Source organism: Gobio gobio (genome assembly GCF_949357685.1).
Source record: "Gobio gobio genome assembly, chromosome: 23".
Lineage (NCBI taxonomy): Eukaryota > Metazoa > Chordata > Actinopteri > Cypriniformes > Gobionidae > Gobio > Gobio gobio.
In genome coordinates, this window is record NC_137119.1 from 21827402 (window position 1) to 21849038 (window position 21637).

General features: G+C 38.1%; 1 protein-coding gene across 1 annotated transcript in view; it reads right to left on the minus strand.

Annotated features, from left to right (window-relative positions):
* rttn (rotatin) overlaps nt 1-21637 on the minus strand; it is a 98050-nt gene that overhangs the window by 66451 nt on the left and 9962 nt on the right. Inside the window, exons 5-19 of the mRNA XM_079805750.1 lie at nt 19648-19738; nt 19452-19566; nt 17805-17952; nt 16585-16750; nt 14190-14374; nt 13968-14083; nt 12684-12854; nt 12211-12423; nt 10123-10235; nt 9880-10006; nt 7894-8019; nt 7510-7626; nt 6930-7069; nt 344-515; nt 80-179 (exon numbers count right to left, since the gene is read on the minus strand). Coding sequence (XP_079661876.1) covers nt 80-179; nt 344-515; nt 6930-7069; nt 7510-7626; nt 7894-8019; nt 9880-10006; nt 10123-10235; nt 12211-12423; nt 12684-12854; nt 13968-14083; nt 14190-14374; nt 16585-16750; nt 17805-17952; nt 19452-19566; nt 19648-19738 — 2100 coding nt within the window. The remainder of the gene's footprint in view (nt 1-79; nt 180-343; nt 516-6929; nt 7070-7509; nt 7627-7893; nt 8020-9879; nt 10007-10122; nt 10236-12210; nt 12424-12683; nt 12855-13967; nt 14084-14189; nt 14375-16584; nt 16751-17804; nt 17953-19451; nt 19567-19647; nt 19739-21637) is intronic.

A 21637-nucleotide genomic window follows, 5' to 3' on the forward strand; every position in this document is an offset into this window, starting at 1 on the left:
TTTTTTTTTTTGCATGGTTTAAATTAAAATTTTAAATTTAGTTAATGATAAAACCGGGATGCACGGATGGATTCCTCACCTTGCAGAACAATAGTCAGCTGATCTGCCGCAGATCTCCGCAAAACTAGATCCACCGTTTCTGATTTAAGAATATTATACAGCTTATTTACAGACTCCACCTGTTTAAACAAAAGAATGTTTACCAAAGATTGTGTTAAGACCACTAAGAACAGACTAGAGCAACACAAGGTGTCAATGCCAATAATAACTACTCAATACAGAGGGTTCAAAGCAAGACTAGAGTGTATTATTAATAGGCAGCGGAGTGAGTGCAGCGTTTTACCTTCACATATGACTTGTCTGAATTGCTCAACTTTATGTCCACACTTTTATTAAGAATGTAGAGATTTGGTAAACATGACAATGTGGAGCTGTCCAGGGTTGGTCTGGAGTTGCTGGCACCCTCAGCACTGGTCAGGTGTGGTAGAAGATGTTGGACTGCTTTATTCCTCACACTAAAAGTTGCAAACAGTGAAACAGTATTTACAACTTTGGTTAATAAGATCAATTTCAAAGCTGCTCTTTTCCATTCAATGAAAGTAAATGCTGTAAAAGTTATACATTTTTAAATATGGCTATTTTTCCTACACAGACCCGTCGATTCGCTTCAGAAGGCCTCTGTTAACCTCCCAGAGCCATGTGGATTACTTTTATAATGGATGGATGCACTTTTTTTGGCCTTAAAATTTTGGGCTGCCATTTACTTTCATTATAATGCTTGGATTAAACAAGAAATTTTTTAATATAACTCTGATTGTATTCGTCTAAAAGAAGAATGTCATCTACACCTAGGATGGCTTGAGGGTGAGTAAATCATGGGGTAATTTTCATTTTTGGGTGAACTATCCCTTTAAGTGTCAGGAAAAAATACATTAACGTCACACTTAAAGGATTAGTTCACTTCAAAATGAAAATGTCCTCATATTTTACTTACCCACATTTCATCCAAGGTGTTCATGTCTTTCTTTCTTCAGTCGAAAATAAATTTAAGTTTTTTGAGGAAAACATTCCAGGATTTTTCTCCACATATAATGGACTTTGATGGCAACCAATGGGTTGAAGGTCCAAATCAATGCAGTTTCAAAGGGCTTTGAATGTTTTCCTCAAAAAAACAAAAGAAAATTCTTTTCGACTGAAGAAAGAAAGACATGAACATCTTGGATGAGATGGGGGTGAGTAAATTATGAGGAAATTTTCATTTTGAAGTGAACTAATCCTTTAAACGTGACGTTAATGTATTTTTTCCTGACACTTAAAGGGATAGTTCACCCAAAAATGAAAATTACCCCATGATTTACTCACTCTCAAGCCATCCTAGGTGTAGATGACATTCTTCTTTTAGACAAATACAATCAGAAATATATTAAAAAAATGTCTTGTTTAATCCAACCATTATAATGAAAGTAAATGGCAGCCCAAAATTTTAAGGCCAAAAAAAGTGCATCCATCCATTATAAAAGTAATCCACATGGCTCTGGGAGGTTAACAAAGGCCTTCTGAAGCGAATCGATGGGTTTGTGTAGGAAAAATAGCCATATTTAAAAATGTATACAGTTAAATATCTAGCTTCCACCAGACTGCCTTCCATATTCAACTTACGGAGTAAGTAATTGGCAGACATATGACGTCAAGGGTTTTGAACTGCGAGAGGCGATACACTTTCTTCGTAAGTTGAATACGGAAGGCAGTCTGCCAGAAGCTAGATATTTTAATTCAATAATTTCCTTTAATGTAATTTTTTATTAAAACTTGTATGTCATATATATTTGTATAATATATTTGAAATAACACATTTGTAATAATGAAGTTGCAATTTAGTACATATAATAAGTTAATATAGTTTATATTATTTATTACATAATAAATGTAATATTGAAAACTAGTTCAAATTAATCAAGTACTTAGGGTTCCTATACATTTTCCATTTAAAAATTCCATGTTTCAAGACTCAAATTTCCAAACCTACAGCATTATTTTCAGCTTTATATTTTGTAGTGATAGTATATTTGGTTTTTATTGATTTTCTCAAAGTGACAACATGCAGAGCCTCTAAAAAAATATAGACTTTTGAATGCACACAATAAACTTTTTTGTGCCCTCAAGAAACTATTCATATGCGCACAGGAATTTGTGTGTTTACGCATTACAATTTATACAATTTTATATCCTTTGTGCGTCACTGCCATCTTACTATGAAGAAAACGAGAGCATAGATGCACATGAATTAGAGATCCATTTGCTCAAAATGTGGCCTTCCTTAGGGTAATACCACTAATACCAAAGCCTAATGTCCAATTTAACACATCCTCTGTGGCAGGGGAGAAAACATGACATGGCTGATGGCACAATACGGCTGCCAAGTTCAAGGGTCCATAAAAAAAGACAGGTACTGTAAAATAAATAAATAAAAAGTGTGGCTTTCATTAGGGTAGTACGTCATATTTCAAGTCCTTAGGTCTGCATCAATGCATACTCTGTGGCAGCCAGAAACCACACTGCAAAATGGGCTGATGGTGCAATAGGTGGCTCAGTGTGCATTGTCCTATATGCTAAGTATATGCTAAGTTTAAAGGGTTACTTCACCCAAAATTGAAAATTCTGTCATTAATTACTCATCCTCATGTTTGTTTGTTTTTGTTTTTTGTGCATGAAAAGTAGTCTTGTCACTTCATAACATTAAGGTTGAACCACTGTAGTCACTTGGACTATTTTAAAGGGGTGGTAAAACACATTCTTCCGTAGGCTCGATTGTGTTTGTGGGGTGCACTGTAACGTGTTCATGCTTCGTTTTTTAAAAAAAAATCATTATTTTTCATATATTTGACCTTTATTCTACGCTGCTCTGTCCCTCCTTGTAAAAACTGTCTGATGGTTTCCGGGTTGTATGAAGCCAGTCCCTCAAAAATACGCAATGGGCTCAGATTGGTTAGCTGGCCCTGTGTTTTGTGATTCGCTAACCGCCTAGTGCACGTTTGTCGGAAACGTCACGCCCCTTACCTTCACCGGTAATCTGTGCTTTGGTCAGTATTAGAAACAATGGTGTCAATAAAACCATACCAATCTGAGCCCGAATCAGACCCAGAACATTTTAGTGAAGATGATCGAGCAGAACCTGTTCAGTCCTCAAGAGTAAAGACTGCGAATCTATAGTGATCACTACTGAATGGCACTGTTACTTTTGTATTTTAAGAACGAATATAGCTGTCGCAAGAACTATTAACCCAAAACGAACACTAAACATTGGCTTTACTAGTAGCCAAATCAAACACAGAACCATGTTTAGCATGCCTGTAGATAAACAATACATAAAAGCTCTAATCAAAGAATAATTTACACTAATGCCAAGTTTGCTGTTGAGATTTTAACGTTAATGCTTGTAACGTTAGGTGTTCGTCGGATAACGTTAAGTGTGAATGAGCATTTAACAGACTGGTTTGCAGAACAGCATTGTCATCTGTGTACTTCCTTGCTACAACGTACAATTAACAATACAAACTATTACAGGAAAACACATCGACGAAAAATAAATCATACTTACAGGTTGTGGCGCGTAAACAGCTTCTGTTTTTAAATCCAACTTTCAGGACAAGCCGTTGTGCGGATCCTGCATTGAACTCGCGAAGATTGTGGAAGCTTTCCTCCGTGAAATATGCAGCGGGAGCCGCCTGCGCGAGTGTTTGTCTCGCGCAGCTGAACCGCGGCTCGTGAATTGCAAATACAGACGAATATTGTCCATTATGTCACATTTTCCAGTCCTCTCCTCCAACCCCTGTCTGTCTCATGCTTTGATTTATGATGGGCAGGATACCTATATCTGCTGCAAATGCGACCTGTTCCCCACTTTCTCATACACACATGCATATAACATGCTGTATGTTAAACACTCTGCAACGTACCCCTGTCCCTAGGAAGGCTGAACAAAGCAAGTACCCCAGACCTGCAATCCGGACGAAAATAACAGCGTTTCATTGGCCTTGCGGCAACAACACTCCAGCCTACTAACCACAACAACGCAGCGATACAAAACATCCTCGCCCCCCTTATTCTCGGAGGAGGGGTTCATGTAAATATTGGGGCTGGTGATGTCAGCAACCCTGGAGGAATGTCTGTAGTCCCTACCGGCCGTTTGCTGTAGTCCTTAGAAATCGATTTCTTTAAAAGCAAATATCTCCCTTTGCTTTAAACTTTGAACGTTGTAACTTTGCAGATGTTGTTTATGCTCAAGCAGCAACATTACACGCTAGCTAAAGTTAGAATAGTGAAATCGTGGTTTACCACCCCTTTAAATGATCTCGTAACTATCTTTGTGAGCCCTGAAAGTGGTCGTTGTGTTGCTGTCTATGTGAGGTCAGAAAGCTCTCGGATTTCAAAAATATCTTGATTTGTGGTCCGAAGATGAATAAAGGTCTTACGGATTTGGAACGACATGAGTGTGAGCAATTAATGATAGAAATCATTAATAGTTTTTCATGTGCACACCGAAGCCTGTGTAATTTTTATTTTTGCAAGGGTCCTTTAAGAGGCTCTGTAATACGGTGCTACGAATATCATGAAAAGAATAACCTGCATTTTGCATAATGAAAAAGTGCACCTTCAATTAATTCAGTTGTGTTTGACAATCACTTAAGAATAACTAAACTGCTGCCATGAAAACACTTCTTGTGTGACACATTCATTTTCATTAAATTCTTAATTTTCTATTATAGAAAACTAAACAGGGGCAATACTTTATGCAAATATGTTTCCATACTCTGCTTTCTTTTTTCCATATTTTTCCAGACCTAGAAATTACTCAAATCGAATTCCATACGGTGTAGGAACCCCAGATCAAAGAAAGAAACAAAAGATTATTAACTCTTTCCCTGCCAAACACGGAATTTTCTGGGTTTCCGTGTTTTCACTGTTATATGCTAGGGGGCACTATTACGCGTATCTTCTGAATGAGTACAGAATCTCCTGATCAAAACACAGGCGAATATGTAAGCAGACGCATATGTAACATAACTTGATCATCAACATTAAACATCATATAAATCAAAACCTAATGTTGTTGACCCAGGACGAGCTATACAGGGAGTGCAGAATTATTAGGCACGTTGATTTTCTGATCATATTTTTTTTCCAGGCACATTTGACCAATTCCAAACCACAGTAATCCTAATAACTACTATTGATTTAGTATTTAATAATGTATAAGTGATATATAATTGTTCATGAAGGCTGGAAATGAAAAACACCTTATATTCAGGTGTGCAGAATTATTAGGCATGTTTTCTTTTACAGATAAAATTCATCTTCCAGAATCTGGCAGTACGTTTTGGGAGTTCATTTTTAGTCCATCTCTGCAAAACGGACTTCAGGATGGACTAAAATGAACTCCCAAAACGTACTGCCAGATTCTGGAAGATGAATTCTTCAAACAGTGGTACTAGAGGATGTGGTGCTGGTCCTTCAAGAGTCATTCTCAACCTACAAAACCTATAAAGCCTATAAAAAAGCAGGCTTCATGTATTTTACAACACTTCAGCTTATGATTCTTATTTAGTGGGGGTCATTTTTTAGGATTCTTTACCTAACTGAAGTCTCTGAGATCCTGACACCTTGCACTTCTGGAGACTCCAGGTAGGTTGCAGCTCTGGAAAATGGTGGCGCTGGAGTCTAAAGGGTTCCTGATGGTTTCACCCTTAATTCTTCACCTTAATTCTTAATTCTTTTGCGGTTAACAGGTGTCTTTTCTCCGCCACATGTTTTTGTCTGACCCTGCTGACCCAACGAGCATTTCACTGTCCAATGGTCATGCCTTAACTGCAATGTCTAGTATTGCATTAGTATTGCATCCTTCTCGTGGGCATTTAATACTTTTTGACTTTTCAGTCTGAGTTAAATCTCTTTTTTGGCTCAATTTATCTGTAAAAGAAAACATGCCTAATAATTCTGCACACCTGAATATAAGGTGTTTTTCATTTCCAGCCTTCATGAACAATTATATATCACTTATACATTATTAAATACTAAATCAATAGTAGTTATTAGGATTACTGTGGTTTGGAATTGGTCAAATGTGCCTGGAAAAAAAATATGATCAGAAAATCAACGTGCCTAATAATTCTGCACTCCCTGTAGGACTGTGCAAGCATTAGGGGTGTTGATGGACACAATCTAGTGTTTGATCATCACTCTGAATCACAAAAACTTCATTTTCTCAGCTTTTTGTTCAAAAAGTTGCTTTTTTTTTTATGAAACTTAACCAATATTTAAGTGTTGATAAAAAAAGAATGCATAAAGCTAGAATAAAACGTTTCATTTTGTTTAAAAGCAGAGGGTCTGCTCTTGCTCTTGATATATTGCATGCTCAGATATTCATACAACAAAAAATGCTATGGGCCATTACATTTTTGTGAAAATTATCAAAAACCCTGGCGGTGGCTGGTAACTTTTTAAAAAACCCTGGCAGGGAAAGAGTTAAGACAATGATTACAAAGTGCACTTTTTTATAGTGCGAATCATTGTTTTAGGAAACCGAAAGTGTACTTAGGTGGACTTTTAATTAATTGTATTATATTAATATTATTTTCTGCAAGAACATTTTGTATATACACTTTTAAGATTTGTACACTACAAGTGAACATTCAATACAATGTATGGCACTTCGTTTTCACATGGGAAAGCTCTGTAGTTTATTAACTTTCACAGTTCCCATTCATTTCGGTTGTAAAAAAGCAGTGATAACATTCTACAAACCATCTCCTGTTGTGTTTCACAGAAGAAAATGATATGGGTGAGCAAATGATGACAGAATTTTCATCTTTTGGTAATTATTGCCATAAGGTGGTGAAAGAAATCCAAATTGACGTGCACTTTAAACTCACGTGTGATGCTTGGTAAACAGAAGCCGGAGGGCCATCATTAGTCTAGTAGGCGGTGAACAAACCCCATCTTCCTTCTCGGCAGATGCTTCACTTAGCAGCAATATACAGTTTCCCAGGGCGTCCTCGGTACTGGCGTAACTCTAATATACATAAACACACAAAGCTTTAACATGGCAGACAATAGACTTCCAAAACCGAAATGCAGCTTGGAACAGCAATAAATAAACAAACAATTCCGACAGACTATTTCACCACTGCTTTATTGACAGCACAAACCAATTACTGAGAGGCTTCAGCTAAAATGAATCAAATGTGATGACCTTGGCAAGATTTATGAATATTCAATGCCACTCCAACCCCACCCTTCAAAAAATGAAACGCAGCTTTGGTCGTTGAAAAGTAGATAACCGTGTTTAAAATAGAATGCGGCGTTACATGGATATTACCATTCTGCCTCGGGCGCCTTGCAAACACGTTAATATTACATTGGAAATTATTTTTTCAGCCAAGTTTGACGGTTATATTGCGGCTATGTGCTTGTGTGTGTGTGTGAAGAGATGTGGAGAAAGGGTGTTTGCACCTGTAATATAGGAATGACCGGGTAAAGTGCCTCATTAAATCTGCTCCAACTTGCAGCTGTCATCATCAATCGTCCCTTCAGCAGATAGAGTAGAATATCCTTGGCAGCAGCGCTCACCTTTGGATCACACATAAAGTTAGTTGATGGCACTATGATATTGCACTTACAAAAAGCTACCTCATCCAAATCCACCAAATGCCACCTACAGCAGTGAGACGGGGGCATTTCCAATGTCAATTATTAGTTTAGCATGACCTCAGTAACCCATTAAACATACAGCATGGATATATTATTTATTAGTGAGCCGTGGATTGCTATATCAAAATATTTCTTCTTTGTGTATTACTGGGTGTCTCGCTGGAAACAGGAAGATGAATAATTCACCTCTCTTGCTTGGTCTTGAAGGCCAAACACACTGATCTCATACAGGACACGGGAGTGAAGCAAGAAATGCACTCCGCTGCAGATGGATGAGGCCGGTTTGGCCACATTTTGAACTCCCAAGCACTCCTGCGGGGGTGAGAGCAGCAAGTTAGGGTAGGGATAATACCGTCTACAGAGTTCAAGGGTCACCAACACCCTATGTGAAGTGTAATAGAATTGCTAGGAAATGTATTAGCAATTCAATGTATAGTAGACACACATTATAAAGGGTAACAGCATTTTACCCCCTGGAAAAGGAAGAACTCTTAACTAAAATATTATATTTCTGGCTGGAAGTACCAGGTCATCAGGTGTTCAAGCTTGCCAACTAGTCCAAAAGATGCTTTGGAATACATAGTAAACAAGATTTTTGTGCTGCTTAATATTATTGTGGAAACTGTGTTTCTTCATGTTTTTTTTTTCTTCAGGATTCTTTGATGAATAGAAAGGACAGCATTTATTTGATGATATATGAAGCTTCATGAAGCTTCGAAGCGTTATGAATCAGTGAGTCGAATGATGATTCGGATCGCGTGTCAAACCGCCAAACTGCTGAAATTTGGCGTTTCAAACCGCTGATTCGACTCGCTGATTCATAACGCTTCGAAGCTTCATGAGGCCGTGTTTTTAAATCGTCATCACTATGCAAGTCGTTATTTAGGGTTTTTTTGCGCACAAAAACTATTGTCGCCGATTCATAAAGTTATTTTAGAACCACTGTAGTGAGATGGACTTTGTAACGACGTCTTTAGTACCTTTTAAGGGTCTTGAGAGTGAACCGTGCCATTGAGCCAATGGAGGCCTTTCAGAGCCATCAGATTTCAACTAAAATATCTTCATTTCTGTTCCGAAGATGTACGGAGGTCTTACAGGTGTCGAACGACATGAGGGTAAGTAATTAATGACAGAATTTTCATTTTTGGGTGAACTAACCCTTTAACTTAAAAAATATATTACTGAACCTAAGCTACTGAACTTTTTGTTACTTATAATATAACTTCTAAAATAATATAATAAATATAAACTCTTTAACTCTACATTTAAATTGCATGAACACACAATCTTAAACACACAAAACCGTTTGAATATGTATACACACATATACATATATACACCAATCAGGCATAACATTATGACCGTGAAGTGAATAACACTGAAGGCAAGCCAGCAGAGGCAGTGTGATGCTTTGGGCAATGTTCTGCTCGGGAACCTTGGGTAGTCCCATCCGTGTTGATGTTACTTTGACACGTACCACCTACTTAAGCATTGTTGCAGACCACGTACACCCTTTCATGGAAACGGTATTCCCTGGTGGCTGTGGCTTCTTTCAGCAGGATAATGCGCCTTGCCACAAAGCAAAAATGGTTCAGGAATGGTTTGAGGAGCACAACAACGAGGCCGATCCATGGAGGCCCCACCTCGCAACTGACAGGACTTAAAGGATCTGATACTAACATCTTGGTGCCAGATACCACAGCACACCTTCAGGGGTCTAGTGGAGTCCATGCCTCGATGGGTCTGGGCAGTTTGGCAGCAAAAGGGGGACCAACACAATATTAGGATCATAATGTTATGCCTGATCTGTGTATGTGTGTGTGTATATGTGTGACTTGTGTAATTGAGTCCAATTCATAAAAATAAATTGTTCATGAATCTATAGTGACCATTCTTCATTGAGAGTTGACATTGAACTGTGGTGCAGGAAACACTGGATTTGTCAATTTGTACCCTAGCAGGTGGTAGTCCAGCAAATCAACCACCTAAAGAATGTTAGATGATTAACAACTTTGACCCTATAAAAACTGCACATTTCCAGCAAAAATGGTTAAGCTGGAACTTTCAGTTCCAAATCTAGGTGAACTTTTTCCCAGTCTTTCCTGTCACTTATCTACTGGAAGTGGTTCAAAATAAGCCCTAGCTCCCCAATTTTCACTGCACATCTTGTACCTTCAAAATGCTCAGAGTGCAGGAGTAAGTTTCCACCTTCACTGGGGACAGAGGGTGAGACAAAAGCTTCAGAAATATCTTCTGACTCTCCGACTGCAGGAGCGGGCTTGCTTGTGCAAATTTCCACCTACGGAGAGACACGATTTTACAGATTTTTATACCATGACACCTCTTCCACAGTGCCAGACAAAACAGCAGATGTCAATGGCGTTTTTACTGTTTCTATAATTGTGAGCAACTTACAGGTAGGAGCAAATCTGGACGCATTCCTTCACCATCGGTAGGTGCTGATGGTATGGAAAAGCATCTATTCCTTGGTCAGCGAGCTCCAAAAGCTCATGCCAATTCTTATCACCCTGTAAAGAGAAATTTCACTTGAACCACTTTTACTTAAAATTCAACATAAGAGTGAGTAAATAATCTTTTAGTGAGCTAGTTCTTTTAAGTTGGCATGAAATGGAAATTCTTTTCTTCCTTATTGTGAGGAAAATTATTTAGGAAAAACAATTAGGGTGGGTCTTTATATTTGTCCATTGGGAATTGATTGGTACCATCAATTGGTTACTGATATTAGAGATTTTTATAATGTATCAATATCAGCTATATTTGACAGTTTAATTATTCATGCCCCTTTCCTCTATTTTTTATAATTAGATTACCTTTTCTGTCATGTATTGTTAAGTTAATCTTTAAAATCTCTAATAAATGTAATCTTTAGCAAATCATAACTTGTCAAAATTCCAATACATTTTAGTTTTTTGTGTTTTGCGTTAAATTTATTTAGACAATAGGTGTAGAATTTTAATATTGACTATAGCATATTAAAATAAGCATCAGTTAATTGGTATCAACCAGCATTTTAATACCAGTGGATACATTGAATTAAAGGATTAGTTCACTTCAAAATGAAAATGTCTTGAATTTAGTCACCCTCATCTCATCCAAGATGTTCATGTCTTTCTTTCTTCAGTCGAAAATAAATTAAGTTTTTTGAGGAAAACATTGCAGGATTTTTCTCCACATAATGCACTTCTATGGCAACCAACGGGTTAAAGGTCCAAATCAATGCAGTTTTAAAGGGTTTCAGAGGCTCTGCACGATCCCAGATGAGGAATATAGGGTCTTATCTAGCAAAACAATCGGTCATTTTCAAAATAAAATTAAAATGTATATACTTTTTAACCAAAATTGCACAGCTTGCGCTGCTCTGCAACTACCCACGGATTACGTCATCACATCACGCTAGACGTAGGCAGAAGTCCCGCCCCTGTGTTTAGACAGCGCACGTGTGAAGACTAATACAAACATCCTTTAGCAAAAAAAGATAAAACGACGTCGGACGATTTTGAAGTTGGAGATGGAGGGGTTTTTTTTGGTAAAGGGCGTTTGTATTAGTCTTTGGACATTCGCTTGGGGCGGTACTTCCGTCTACGTCTAGCATGACCTATCCGAAATGATTACGCAATCCGTGGCGTGTCGCAGAGCAGTGCAAGATGAGCAATTTAGTTTAAAAAGTATATACATTATTATTTTTTGTCTTGAAAATGACAGATCGTTTCGCTAGATAAGACCCTATTCCTTTGAAACTGCCTTGATTTGGACCTTCAACCCATTGCTTGCCATAAGTGCATTATTTGGAGAAAAATCCTGGAATGTTTTCCTCAAAAAATGCATTTATTTTCGGCTGAAGAAAGAAAGACACAAACACTTTGGATGAGATGGGGGTGAGTAAAATATCAGGACATTGTCCTTTTGAAGTGAACTAATCCTTTAAGGCATGCACTGAAATAAATTCTTCTAGCTAGAAGTTTGTCATTCTTGAAAGACCCAGTCATTACCTCAGCCTTTAGCAAATCACAAAATGACTCAAAATTAAAAGTTGCTATAGCCTTCCCTATTGCGACGCATTTCCAAGTGAAACAGCTTTTTAAACAAGAAAAAAAATGTAGAGCAGGGCTTGATTTTGTCTATTGGGAATTGACTAGACCGTTGGATCATTGTGGTTTGCTATTGCTGTGATTTCATGTGAGCCAGTAAACACATCATCAGAAAAGAGAAGAGACGCAAGGGGCAGGTTTTTGATAAAAAAATTACAAGGGCACATGAATAAGAAAAAAAAGATGTGCACAGATAAATCGTTTATAATAAATACTGCAATATTCCATTAAAAATAAGATTAGTTTATTTTGAATTCATGGTGACTTTCATTTATTTACACAATAGTGTAGTTTAAATATCGACTACATGCCTTAATAATGAATCCACTAGAAGAAATATATCCTCCTAGCAGATATCCTATGTTAGTAGTTCTTGAAAATTTCCAATCATTACCTCAGCCTTTGCATCCTTTAAAAAGGCACATGTAGCCTCCATGCAGTGAGAAACGCGGGATACTCTACGATATAGACTGAATCTTTCAAAGCAAGCCTGCTCTAGGTACGCCACGGCTGACTCATGGATGAGGGGGTACGCCACACTGAAGGATGCATCAAGACACAAGAGGAAAATGGCAGCCACTGTACTTTCCGGAAGGTTATCTCCAGCCTGTTTGTAAAGACAACACACATAAGGTAATAAACACACATATGTGCACTAAACAAGCACACACACTAATGAATTTGTCCATAATCACAGTGCTGTCCTTAGGTCTACAGCTTAACTGAACAATTGACCCTTTCACAGCGACTTCTGGTGTGTTTCACACTCTCATTTGTTTTAATAATGACCATGAAGGACACGGCCATATGTCCATGGTGGCACGGCTTATTAATGTCTAAGAATGGCACAGCCATATGCTCACTCACCTTCTCCACAGGTAACAAGGTTTGCAGGAGACGTATTGTGAAAATGGCAGTGCCTGTAAAGACCATTCGGTGGTGGATCAGAGACGATTCTGGCTGTTCAGAGGAATTCATACCATGGAGATAGCACAAAACGTCTCCCAACGTCTCTATACATGCCTGTAATTTCTCCCTCTTTTACGAGACAAAAAAAAACACAAGTACAAAGAGACTTATTGATCTAATGTCATTTTCCTGCCAGCAGGGGGCAGCAAGAGTCCTGTGCATTTCAAAGAAAGTTTTCAGATGACAGCAGTTTTTCAAGATAAAATGCCATGAGCGTGTATTAAAGATCAATGAGGTAGAGAGGCATGCCGTGAAATATGCATAATCATATGCGGCGGGGAACGTTCTCATAGGTATGCACACACACACTAAGCACAATGAGTTTAAAAAGATTTCTACAGGCAATAAACATCATTGGACGAGGCAAATTTGGAAATCAGTGCAATGCGACCTACATAATCTTTTGTATGCAATGCATTGATGTAAATAAGCTCAATGAGAACAACTTTGTATTAGAATAGTACAACTTTACAATAAGGTTGGGAATGTTAACATTTGACTCATGACTAAATATCCACATGTATGAAAAGTATTCATTTATATAATATAACATAATACAAAGAAATGTAATGTAATGCGGACAAAGATTGTTAGATCATTATATGTTAATGTTGACATATAGATGCTTATTGGATTATGGTTTAAAAATAAGGCTCAAAACATTAATGTTATATGCATTAGGTATAATGAATACAAAATAAACAATTACTAAATATTGTATTTTTCATTCACAATACATTAACTAATGTTACTTGAAACAACTTGAACATTTATTAATACATTCAAATTAAGCAAGACTAATAAATACTCTAAAGTGACTGGTCGTTGTTACTTTATGTTAGCTATTGCATTAACTAATGCTGTTGAATAGAGCCTTATTGAAATGATTTACAGCTTATGGTATTTTTTATTTTAACCAATACAAATTATTTAGATGGAAATAGCAGATGTACTTAGTTGTCAGGAGCAAACGGTGAATTCTAAGTGGCCTAAAAAACAGCGGCCGTGCCATGACTGATTTGCGCTGATAGTTTAACGTTCTACAATGACCATCTGTCCCTCAGAGTAAGTAGAATGTGTGTGATGGAGCGGCGACAGGTGTGTGTTTGTATGCACTAATGCAGACATCAGCCTCATGGCTGTGGATCTGCACCGTGGAGGAGGGCTGTTAAAGACACTTGCCAGCTCTGTCGCAGTCAGGCTGTGCTCGTCCCACACCTCGGGGGCTACGCTGTCTCCCAGCAGCCCCTGCGCCTCTGCCAGCAGCTCTAGCACCCGTTGGAAAACCTTCAGGCTCTCTGAGAAGGCGGGGATGAGAGAAAAAAGAAGAGAGGAATATGATGAGCGCTGGCAGCAGCTGTAGCTGCGTTTGAAACAGGAAAGAGGGTTTAAGAGGACTCTCACCTGTCCTGATGAGAGGGAGCGCGTGCTCCATGGCCGCCACAGCGAATCTAGCCAGGCTCCACTGCTGCAGCTGCAGCTCCAGTGAGTCTTCTGCTTCCATCTCCGGGGGGAGCCCCGGGTGGGGCTGCGGGAGCGGAGACTGCTGGGCTGGCCTGGGGGGAGCCCCTCTCTGACTGCTGCTACCGCTGTACCACACAAATCAAAAAGAATTCTTAATTGAGAACGACATGAATGGTTGTGAGCAAAATTTAAATTGTTTTTAAAGATTTTAAGGCAGTGACGAATACTTTTGTTATATTCAGTTCTCATGTTTTCCAACAAAAACCTAAATGTAGTCATTAAAAGGCCATATTGCACACTTATATATACACACACACTGTATATTTTAAGTCCACTTACAGTCAAACCAAAAATTATTCAGACACCAGATATATATTTTTTTACTAGTGGGTGCAGGACACTATAGTTAATTTATGTAAGAGGATAGCAAAATAAAATAAAATATGACACATTATACCCAAACATTCTTCATGGACTCAAATTGATAAAACATTTGGGACCAAAACTATTCAGACCCTTTGACCTGAACATGTATTGCTAAAGTGTTATTTCTTTAATTGCTAATGCGACCTTTTACACCACAGACTGAACAAAATTAAACATTGCTTGGTAATTGCTTTACCTAAATTGGTATTATCTAATAGTATACTAAAATGTAACAGCTGACTGGTTGGTTGTCATCCATTACATACCTAAATTTATTGATTACATTTTTTGTAACAATTGTAAAGGATTTACTGTCTATTTCGATAAATATAATGCATTCTTGTGAATTACCTTTTTTTGACCCAAAACAGTTGATGTTAAAGGTGCACTATGCAGGATTTTTGGGGGGGAAGGGGGGGGGGGGGGTAAAGACTCGAACAAAAGTATTTCCTTTCAATTATTACTTATTGTCCACTAGAAGTGTGTGATGATGTTTGTGTCTTCAGAGACACTCCCCTGTGCCTGTACTTTCATATTTTCTTTGTTTCTGGGCTGCAGCCTTTGGCCAGTGGGTGCATGAGGGCAATTAAGGCTATCCCATCTTGTCTGAGCCGATAGAAGGTCTACTGTGGCACAAGTCATACAACATTTTGATGATGGTCATGGGAGGAATGTGTCACAACACACAGTGCATAGCCGCAGACCAATCAGTGCCTATATGATGACCCCTGTCCTTCATTGAAAACGCCTGGATTGGTTATGAAAGCATTGGAACTGGACCTTAGAGAGGTGGAAGAAGGTTGCCTGGTCCTATGAGTCCTGTTTTCTTTTACATCATGTGGACAGTCGTGTATATGTGCACTGTTTACCTGTGAAAGTGATGGCACCAGAATGCAAAATGGGATGATGACAAGGCTGGTGGAGGCAGTGTGATGCTCTGGTCAATGTTCTGCTGGGAAACCTTGGGTCGGACATTTATGTAGACATAAATTTGACACGTGCCACCTATCTAAACATTGTTGCAGATCAGGTACACCCCACCATGACAATGGTGCTCTCTGTTGGAAGTGGTCTCTTTCAGTAGGATAAAGCACCCTGCCACACTGCACATATTGTTAAGGAATGGTTTGAAGAACATGATGAATAGTCCAAGGTGTTGCCCTGGCCTCCAAATTCCCCGGATCACAATCCAATTGAGCATCTGTGGGATATGCTGGACCAACAACTCCGATCCATGGCAGCTCCACCTCGCAACCTACAGGATTTGAAGGATCTACTGCCAACATCTTGGTGCCAGATACCACCGGACACCTTCAGAGTCCATGCCTCGACAGTGTTTTGGCATCACGTGAAGAGCCAACAGCATATTAGGCAGGTATTCATAATGTTTTGGCTCATCTATGTATATCATGTCAGGGGAGAGGGCTTGCGCTTCTGGCGGAGTTCCGGCCATGAGGACGGGCCAAGTTTGAGTGTTGTGTTTACAAACAGTAACTGAAAATTCTGCATAGTGCACCTTGCAAAAAAGTGATTTAGTTTAGCATGACTATTTTCCACCCCTCCTCTCTAAACCCCTTGAATTAAATGGGCTGTTTTTGATTTCCATATGTAAGTGACCTCTGGATAAGGATTTATTTTATTATAATTACAAAAAATATTTAAAAAAAAACATGATAATAAAAATGTATTTCATGTCCAGAGCAATTTTAACCGATTAAATATTTTACAGCTTTTACTAAATAGAAATTTCCCTGACTTTTCCAGTCCTGAAAACACTATTTCTAGGCGTTCCATGACCATGGGAGGGAGCTTTGTGTTATGAACATTATGTCTAACAGACTGTTTTATTTCAAAGGTATTCTATTCTTCTATTTTATTTTAAAGGTAGAGAACAAAGCTTAGTAAGCACCTAGAAGAGGCAGCATCTCCGTCCTGGCCATCCCCGCGTGCCCGCTGAACGGGTCGGCCCACCACAGAAGGTCTGGGGGAACTTTCCTCTGGAGAAGAAACCCCAGAACGTTGGGTACCCCTCACCTCATGAGGGTAGGAGATAGAGGAGTTCTGAGAAACAGGATCTAAAGGGGTGAAATAATAAGAAAGATACTGATTCAGCATTTAGAAAGTTCTCCAAGTTTAAAACCACATTTAGAAGAACCAGTGAACAACACAATTCTGTTCAAAAGTTTGGGGTCAGTACGATTGTTTTTTTAACACATGTATGCAAGGAAACATTAAATAAACCAAAATGTCACTAAAGGCATTTATAACATAACAAAAGGTTTCTATTTCACTATTTAACTTTCTACTCATGAATGAATCTTGAAAAAAAAAAAAAATTCCACAACAACATTAAGCAGCACAACAGTTTTCAATAATAAGAAGAAATGTTTCTTGAGCACCAAATCAGCACATTAAAATGATTTCTGAAGGATCATGAAGATTTCAGCTTTGCATCACAGGAATAAATTACATTTTAAACTATAAAAAAAAAAAAAAAAAAAAGTTTTTTAAATTGTAAACTTATAATCACAGTTTTACCATTTTTACTGTACACTGAAAACAAGTAAACATGTTTGATTTTGCACGCATATTTTTTTACACAATTTTACATATGGAATAAGTTAAGTAAAATGAACAAAGAAAATAAGTCGTTTTAACTAGAGTTATTTCTACTTAGTTGAAGTTTTCATTGCAAATCAACCTTATTAATTATTCAAGCCCCAATGCATAATGGGAACACCAGTATCAGAAAAGTTGAGTAGTTGTACTTAATTTTATAATGTTGATATTTACGCTTTAATTTAGCATGAATTTAGAACTAATATAGATTTAACTTTTCAGAATTTACTTGTTTTTTTAATTCTTGCCTGCACTAATTTTTTTTTTTTTTTCTCTCTGTAGTGTTTACTTCACAGAATCATTTTATCAGAGTATAAAATCATAAGAAACTTCTTTCAAAAACATAAAGAAATCTTACCAACCCAAACCCAAAAACTTTAAATGGTATTGTATATAACTGATTTTAATAGTTAATATGCAAACTCGTGTTATAAAATGCATCAGATCAGCTCATAAGAGTGAACCTCTACAACCTATTCTAACATATTCATAATAGATGGTGTTGGGTACCTTGCTTGGCTGAGCAGAAGCTTGGATCTCTGTAGAAACGTAGGCGGCTCCTCAAGTTCCTACAAAGCTGTTCCAGACAGGCCAATGCCTGCAACGTCAGGTAACTGACATCACCATCAACATTCAGGCCGAGAAGTGACAGGAGACTCTAGAGGGGAAAGCAGCAATATATGAAAATAGAAGTTGATGTTGTCTTGTAAACCCTACTAGGACATGTGTAGAACATTACAACAAAACAACTGATCCAAATGGTGCAAGTGTTTTAAGAGCAGTGATTCTACATTCAATTAGGCACCAAATAAAAGGCCACAACCTGATACTGACTTTTAAGTTGTGTAATTTGTACCAATTTAAAATTCACAACCCCTCCAGTGGTACTAAAATAATGCAGATGAATCAGGGTGATTCAATAAACCTTATTCAACTGATCACTCTGAGTCCGAATCAGTGGCACTTTCAACTTTTAAACAATTATACAAAAGATCAAGAGCATTAAAAGGAACACGCCACTTTTTTGAAAATAGGCTCGTTTTTCAACTCCCCTAAAGTTAAACAGTTGAGGTTTACCGTTTTCGATTCCATTCAGCCGATCTCCGGGTCAGGCGGTTGCACTTTTAGCATAGCTTAGCATAGATCATTGAATCTGATTAGACCGTTAGCGTCTCGCAAAAGAAAAAATGACCAAAGAGATTTGATATTTTTCCTATTTAAAACTTGACACTTCTGTAGTTACATTATGTACCAAGACCGACGGAAAATGAAAAGTTGCGATATGGCAAGGAACTATACTCTCATTCCTGCGTAATAATCAAGGAACTTGCTGCCGTACCATGGGTGCAGCGGCGCAATGATATTACGCAGCGCCTGAAAATAGGCTAACTTCCGTCAACATAACCAACGTGACAACCTGCTTGCACAGGGAGCGTGCTGGGGACTATTTTCAGGTGCTGCGGTCTTAGTACATGATTTAACTACAGAAGAGTCACGTTTTAAATAGGAAAAATATCTTTTTTTTGAGAGAGAGAGAGAGATTAACAGTCTAATCAGATTCAATGATCAATGCTAAGCTATGCTAAAAGTGCTACCGCCAGACCCAGAGATCGCTGAATGGATTGGAAAATGGTAAAACTTAAATGTTTAACAATAGGAGAGTTGGAAAATGAGCCTATTTTCAAAAAAAGCAGTGCATTTCTTTAAGAACCAAAGAGAATTCTAGCAAAACAATTCAAAGCTTTATTCTAGCACACCAGAATGATGAATAATTTTCATTGAGGGCACTGAGACTACATATCTCAGAAAGCTGATCTCAAACGCATCCATGCCAACACATTTTTGACAGAAATACCGCAATGCTTGTCACTTGGTTTTAAACGCTTGTACTAAAATGTCTAGTGTCAGCTTGCCAGCTAATCATCACGGTACAGTCCTAGACATAAGACACGATTTGCCACTGTCATTCCAATACTTTCCAGACTTGAACCTATTGTACAAGCAATCAGATTCCGTGGCTTTCAATTATAGAATGGAATGGGGATTACGGCGCATGCAATATCACTTTCATCACTGTCACTCAACTTATGACGCTCCCAACAGGGGTTAAAAAAAACAACTGACAGATTGAAGACAAAAATTTAATTTAAATCTTACTTGAACTGTACTTGGCCTTTGCAGGAATATTTCAGCGGGGAAGTCTTGCATGATGACATCACGAAGCAGCTCACAGGTGGTTCGTACTAAGTTGTGGTTGCCGCTTCTTAGGGAACTAAAGCAAGCAACAGGTCATTTATTTCATACATTAGATGGTAACAGTTGTAAAATTACACCAAGCAGAGGGTACCAGTACCTTTCATTTGATGACAAAATGTGTCGATCTGTTGTGTTCAAAGACAGCCATGGAAAAACAGAGAACTTCAAGCATCTAACAGAAGTACTGACTGCAGGGTAAAGAAATAAAAGAATATACAAATCTTAAATAAGATGCCCTAAGTGTAAAGACTTTAAACAAATGCCAAATTTATACAATAAGGATGGTTCAGGGGACATTTGAAAGAGTTTTGGGCTAAATGACAGAACTGTTACTTCAGGTATGGTGCAGGTTTGGTAACAATTTTTCAAAACATCTTCCTTTGTGTTGCACAGACGAAAGAAAGTCATACAGATTTGGAAAGACATGAGGGTGAGTAAATTATGACAATTTTAGTTTTTGGGTGAAATACTTTGGGCCCTATTTTAACGATCTGAGTGCGTTGTCTGAAGCGCATGGCACAGGTGCACTTAAGGTGTGTCCGAATCCACTTTTGCTAATTTAAAGACGGAAAAAACGGTCGGTGCGCCAGGCGCATGGTCCAAAAGGGTTGAACCTAGGCTCTAAATGAGTCAAGGGTGTGTTTTGGGTGTAACTTGCAATAAACCAATCAGAGTCTCATCTCCCATTCCCTTTAAAAGCCAGTTGTGCTTGCACCATGTCGGATTTCTATACATGGTGAATTTGTGAGCGGAAAGATTGAACGCTTCTCCAGAGAGGAATCCTTTTATTTTTAATGTTTAAAAATGTTTGTGTGCTGCTGCGTGTCCCTGTGTGCGTAACAAGTAGAGTGTACGTGCGTTGTGCACCCACCTATAGGCGCATATTACCAACGCGCCCTTTAAATAACACAAAAAATACTGCGCCACTGATTTTATACCAGGGGTCCGTTCTTCGTACCTCGCTTAATACATCTGAGATGATTTGACAGATCCCAGATCTTCTAATCGGGACAACTGGTCTCTGGCTAATTTGGTTCTTCAAACGAATTTGCAGATTGGATTAAAATATCTGGATTAAGTTATCTAAGATTACTGCACGTTCTTGTGTTCCCTGAAGACGGCAGATGCACCGATACTCGAAACCACAGCAATTGACTGGAGCAGGACCGCAACGTAATGTCATCATATAATTAAAAAAGCCACCTGGCAAAAAAAACCTTGACAAATTACACAAAAAAAAACCCTACGAATATCTGGACCTTTATAAGGAAACAGCCAAACGACCAAACCGACATAAAAGTTATAATAGATAAATGATAAATGTTTTTAATTTATATTAATAAAAAAAATATTTATATTCACGATTTCACAGTATTTGTACACCCTTTACATTTTTATTTCAATGTTGTAATTAGCAATTCATGTAATTTTTAAGTCAATTTGAAGCATATTTGTTACGTGACAGCATTAATTAAAGTTTCTTAAGGGTCCAGATCAAGTTCTCTGCATCTCCTGCGCCGCATCAAGCCACTCTCATAATATCCGTCACCACTGAAATTAATGCACGGCTCAGATTAACTGTACAGCATGTGTGTAAAACTCCAATAAAATTATAAAGTAATTATTCCATCACAAATAATTCTCTCAATCAAGTGGCTGTGTCTATAGTATTATACACCTTTTGCACAACATTATAATATTATTTTCAAATACATTTTAATATTTTTATTATTTAAAATTAGTATTGCCCCTGGTTCAGAACTCTTGTAATAAAGTAGCAGTGGCTGGGACACATTTTAAGTATCACCTCAAGATGCAATCTAATCCTGTTTACATGAAATAAGCCTGCTCCCGAGCAGGTTTGATTTTACGGACCTGTTGCTATGACAGCAAGTCCAGGATGAGCGTCGAAAAACCAACCAATCCAAGATCATGGCAAATCGTCAACAATCAAATCCAGCTAACCGAGTTACCGAGGTAAAAAGAACGGGCCCCAGGTTTGTGTTGGTCAATGGCCCAGTCGTTTTCAGTTGCCTCAAAATAGCAACGCGCCAACAATGCACCTGAACACACCTCGTTTTCAGACC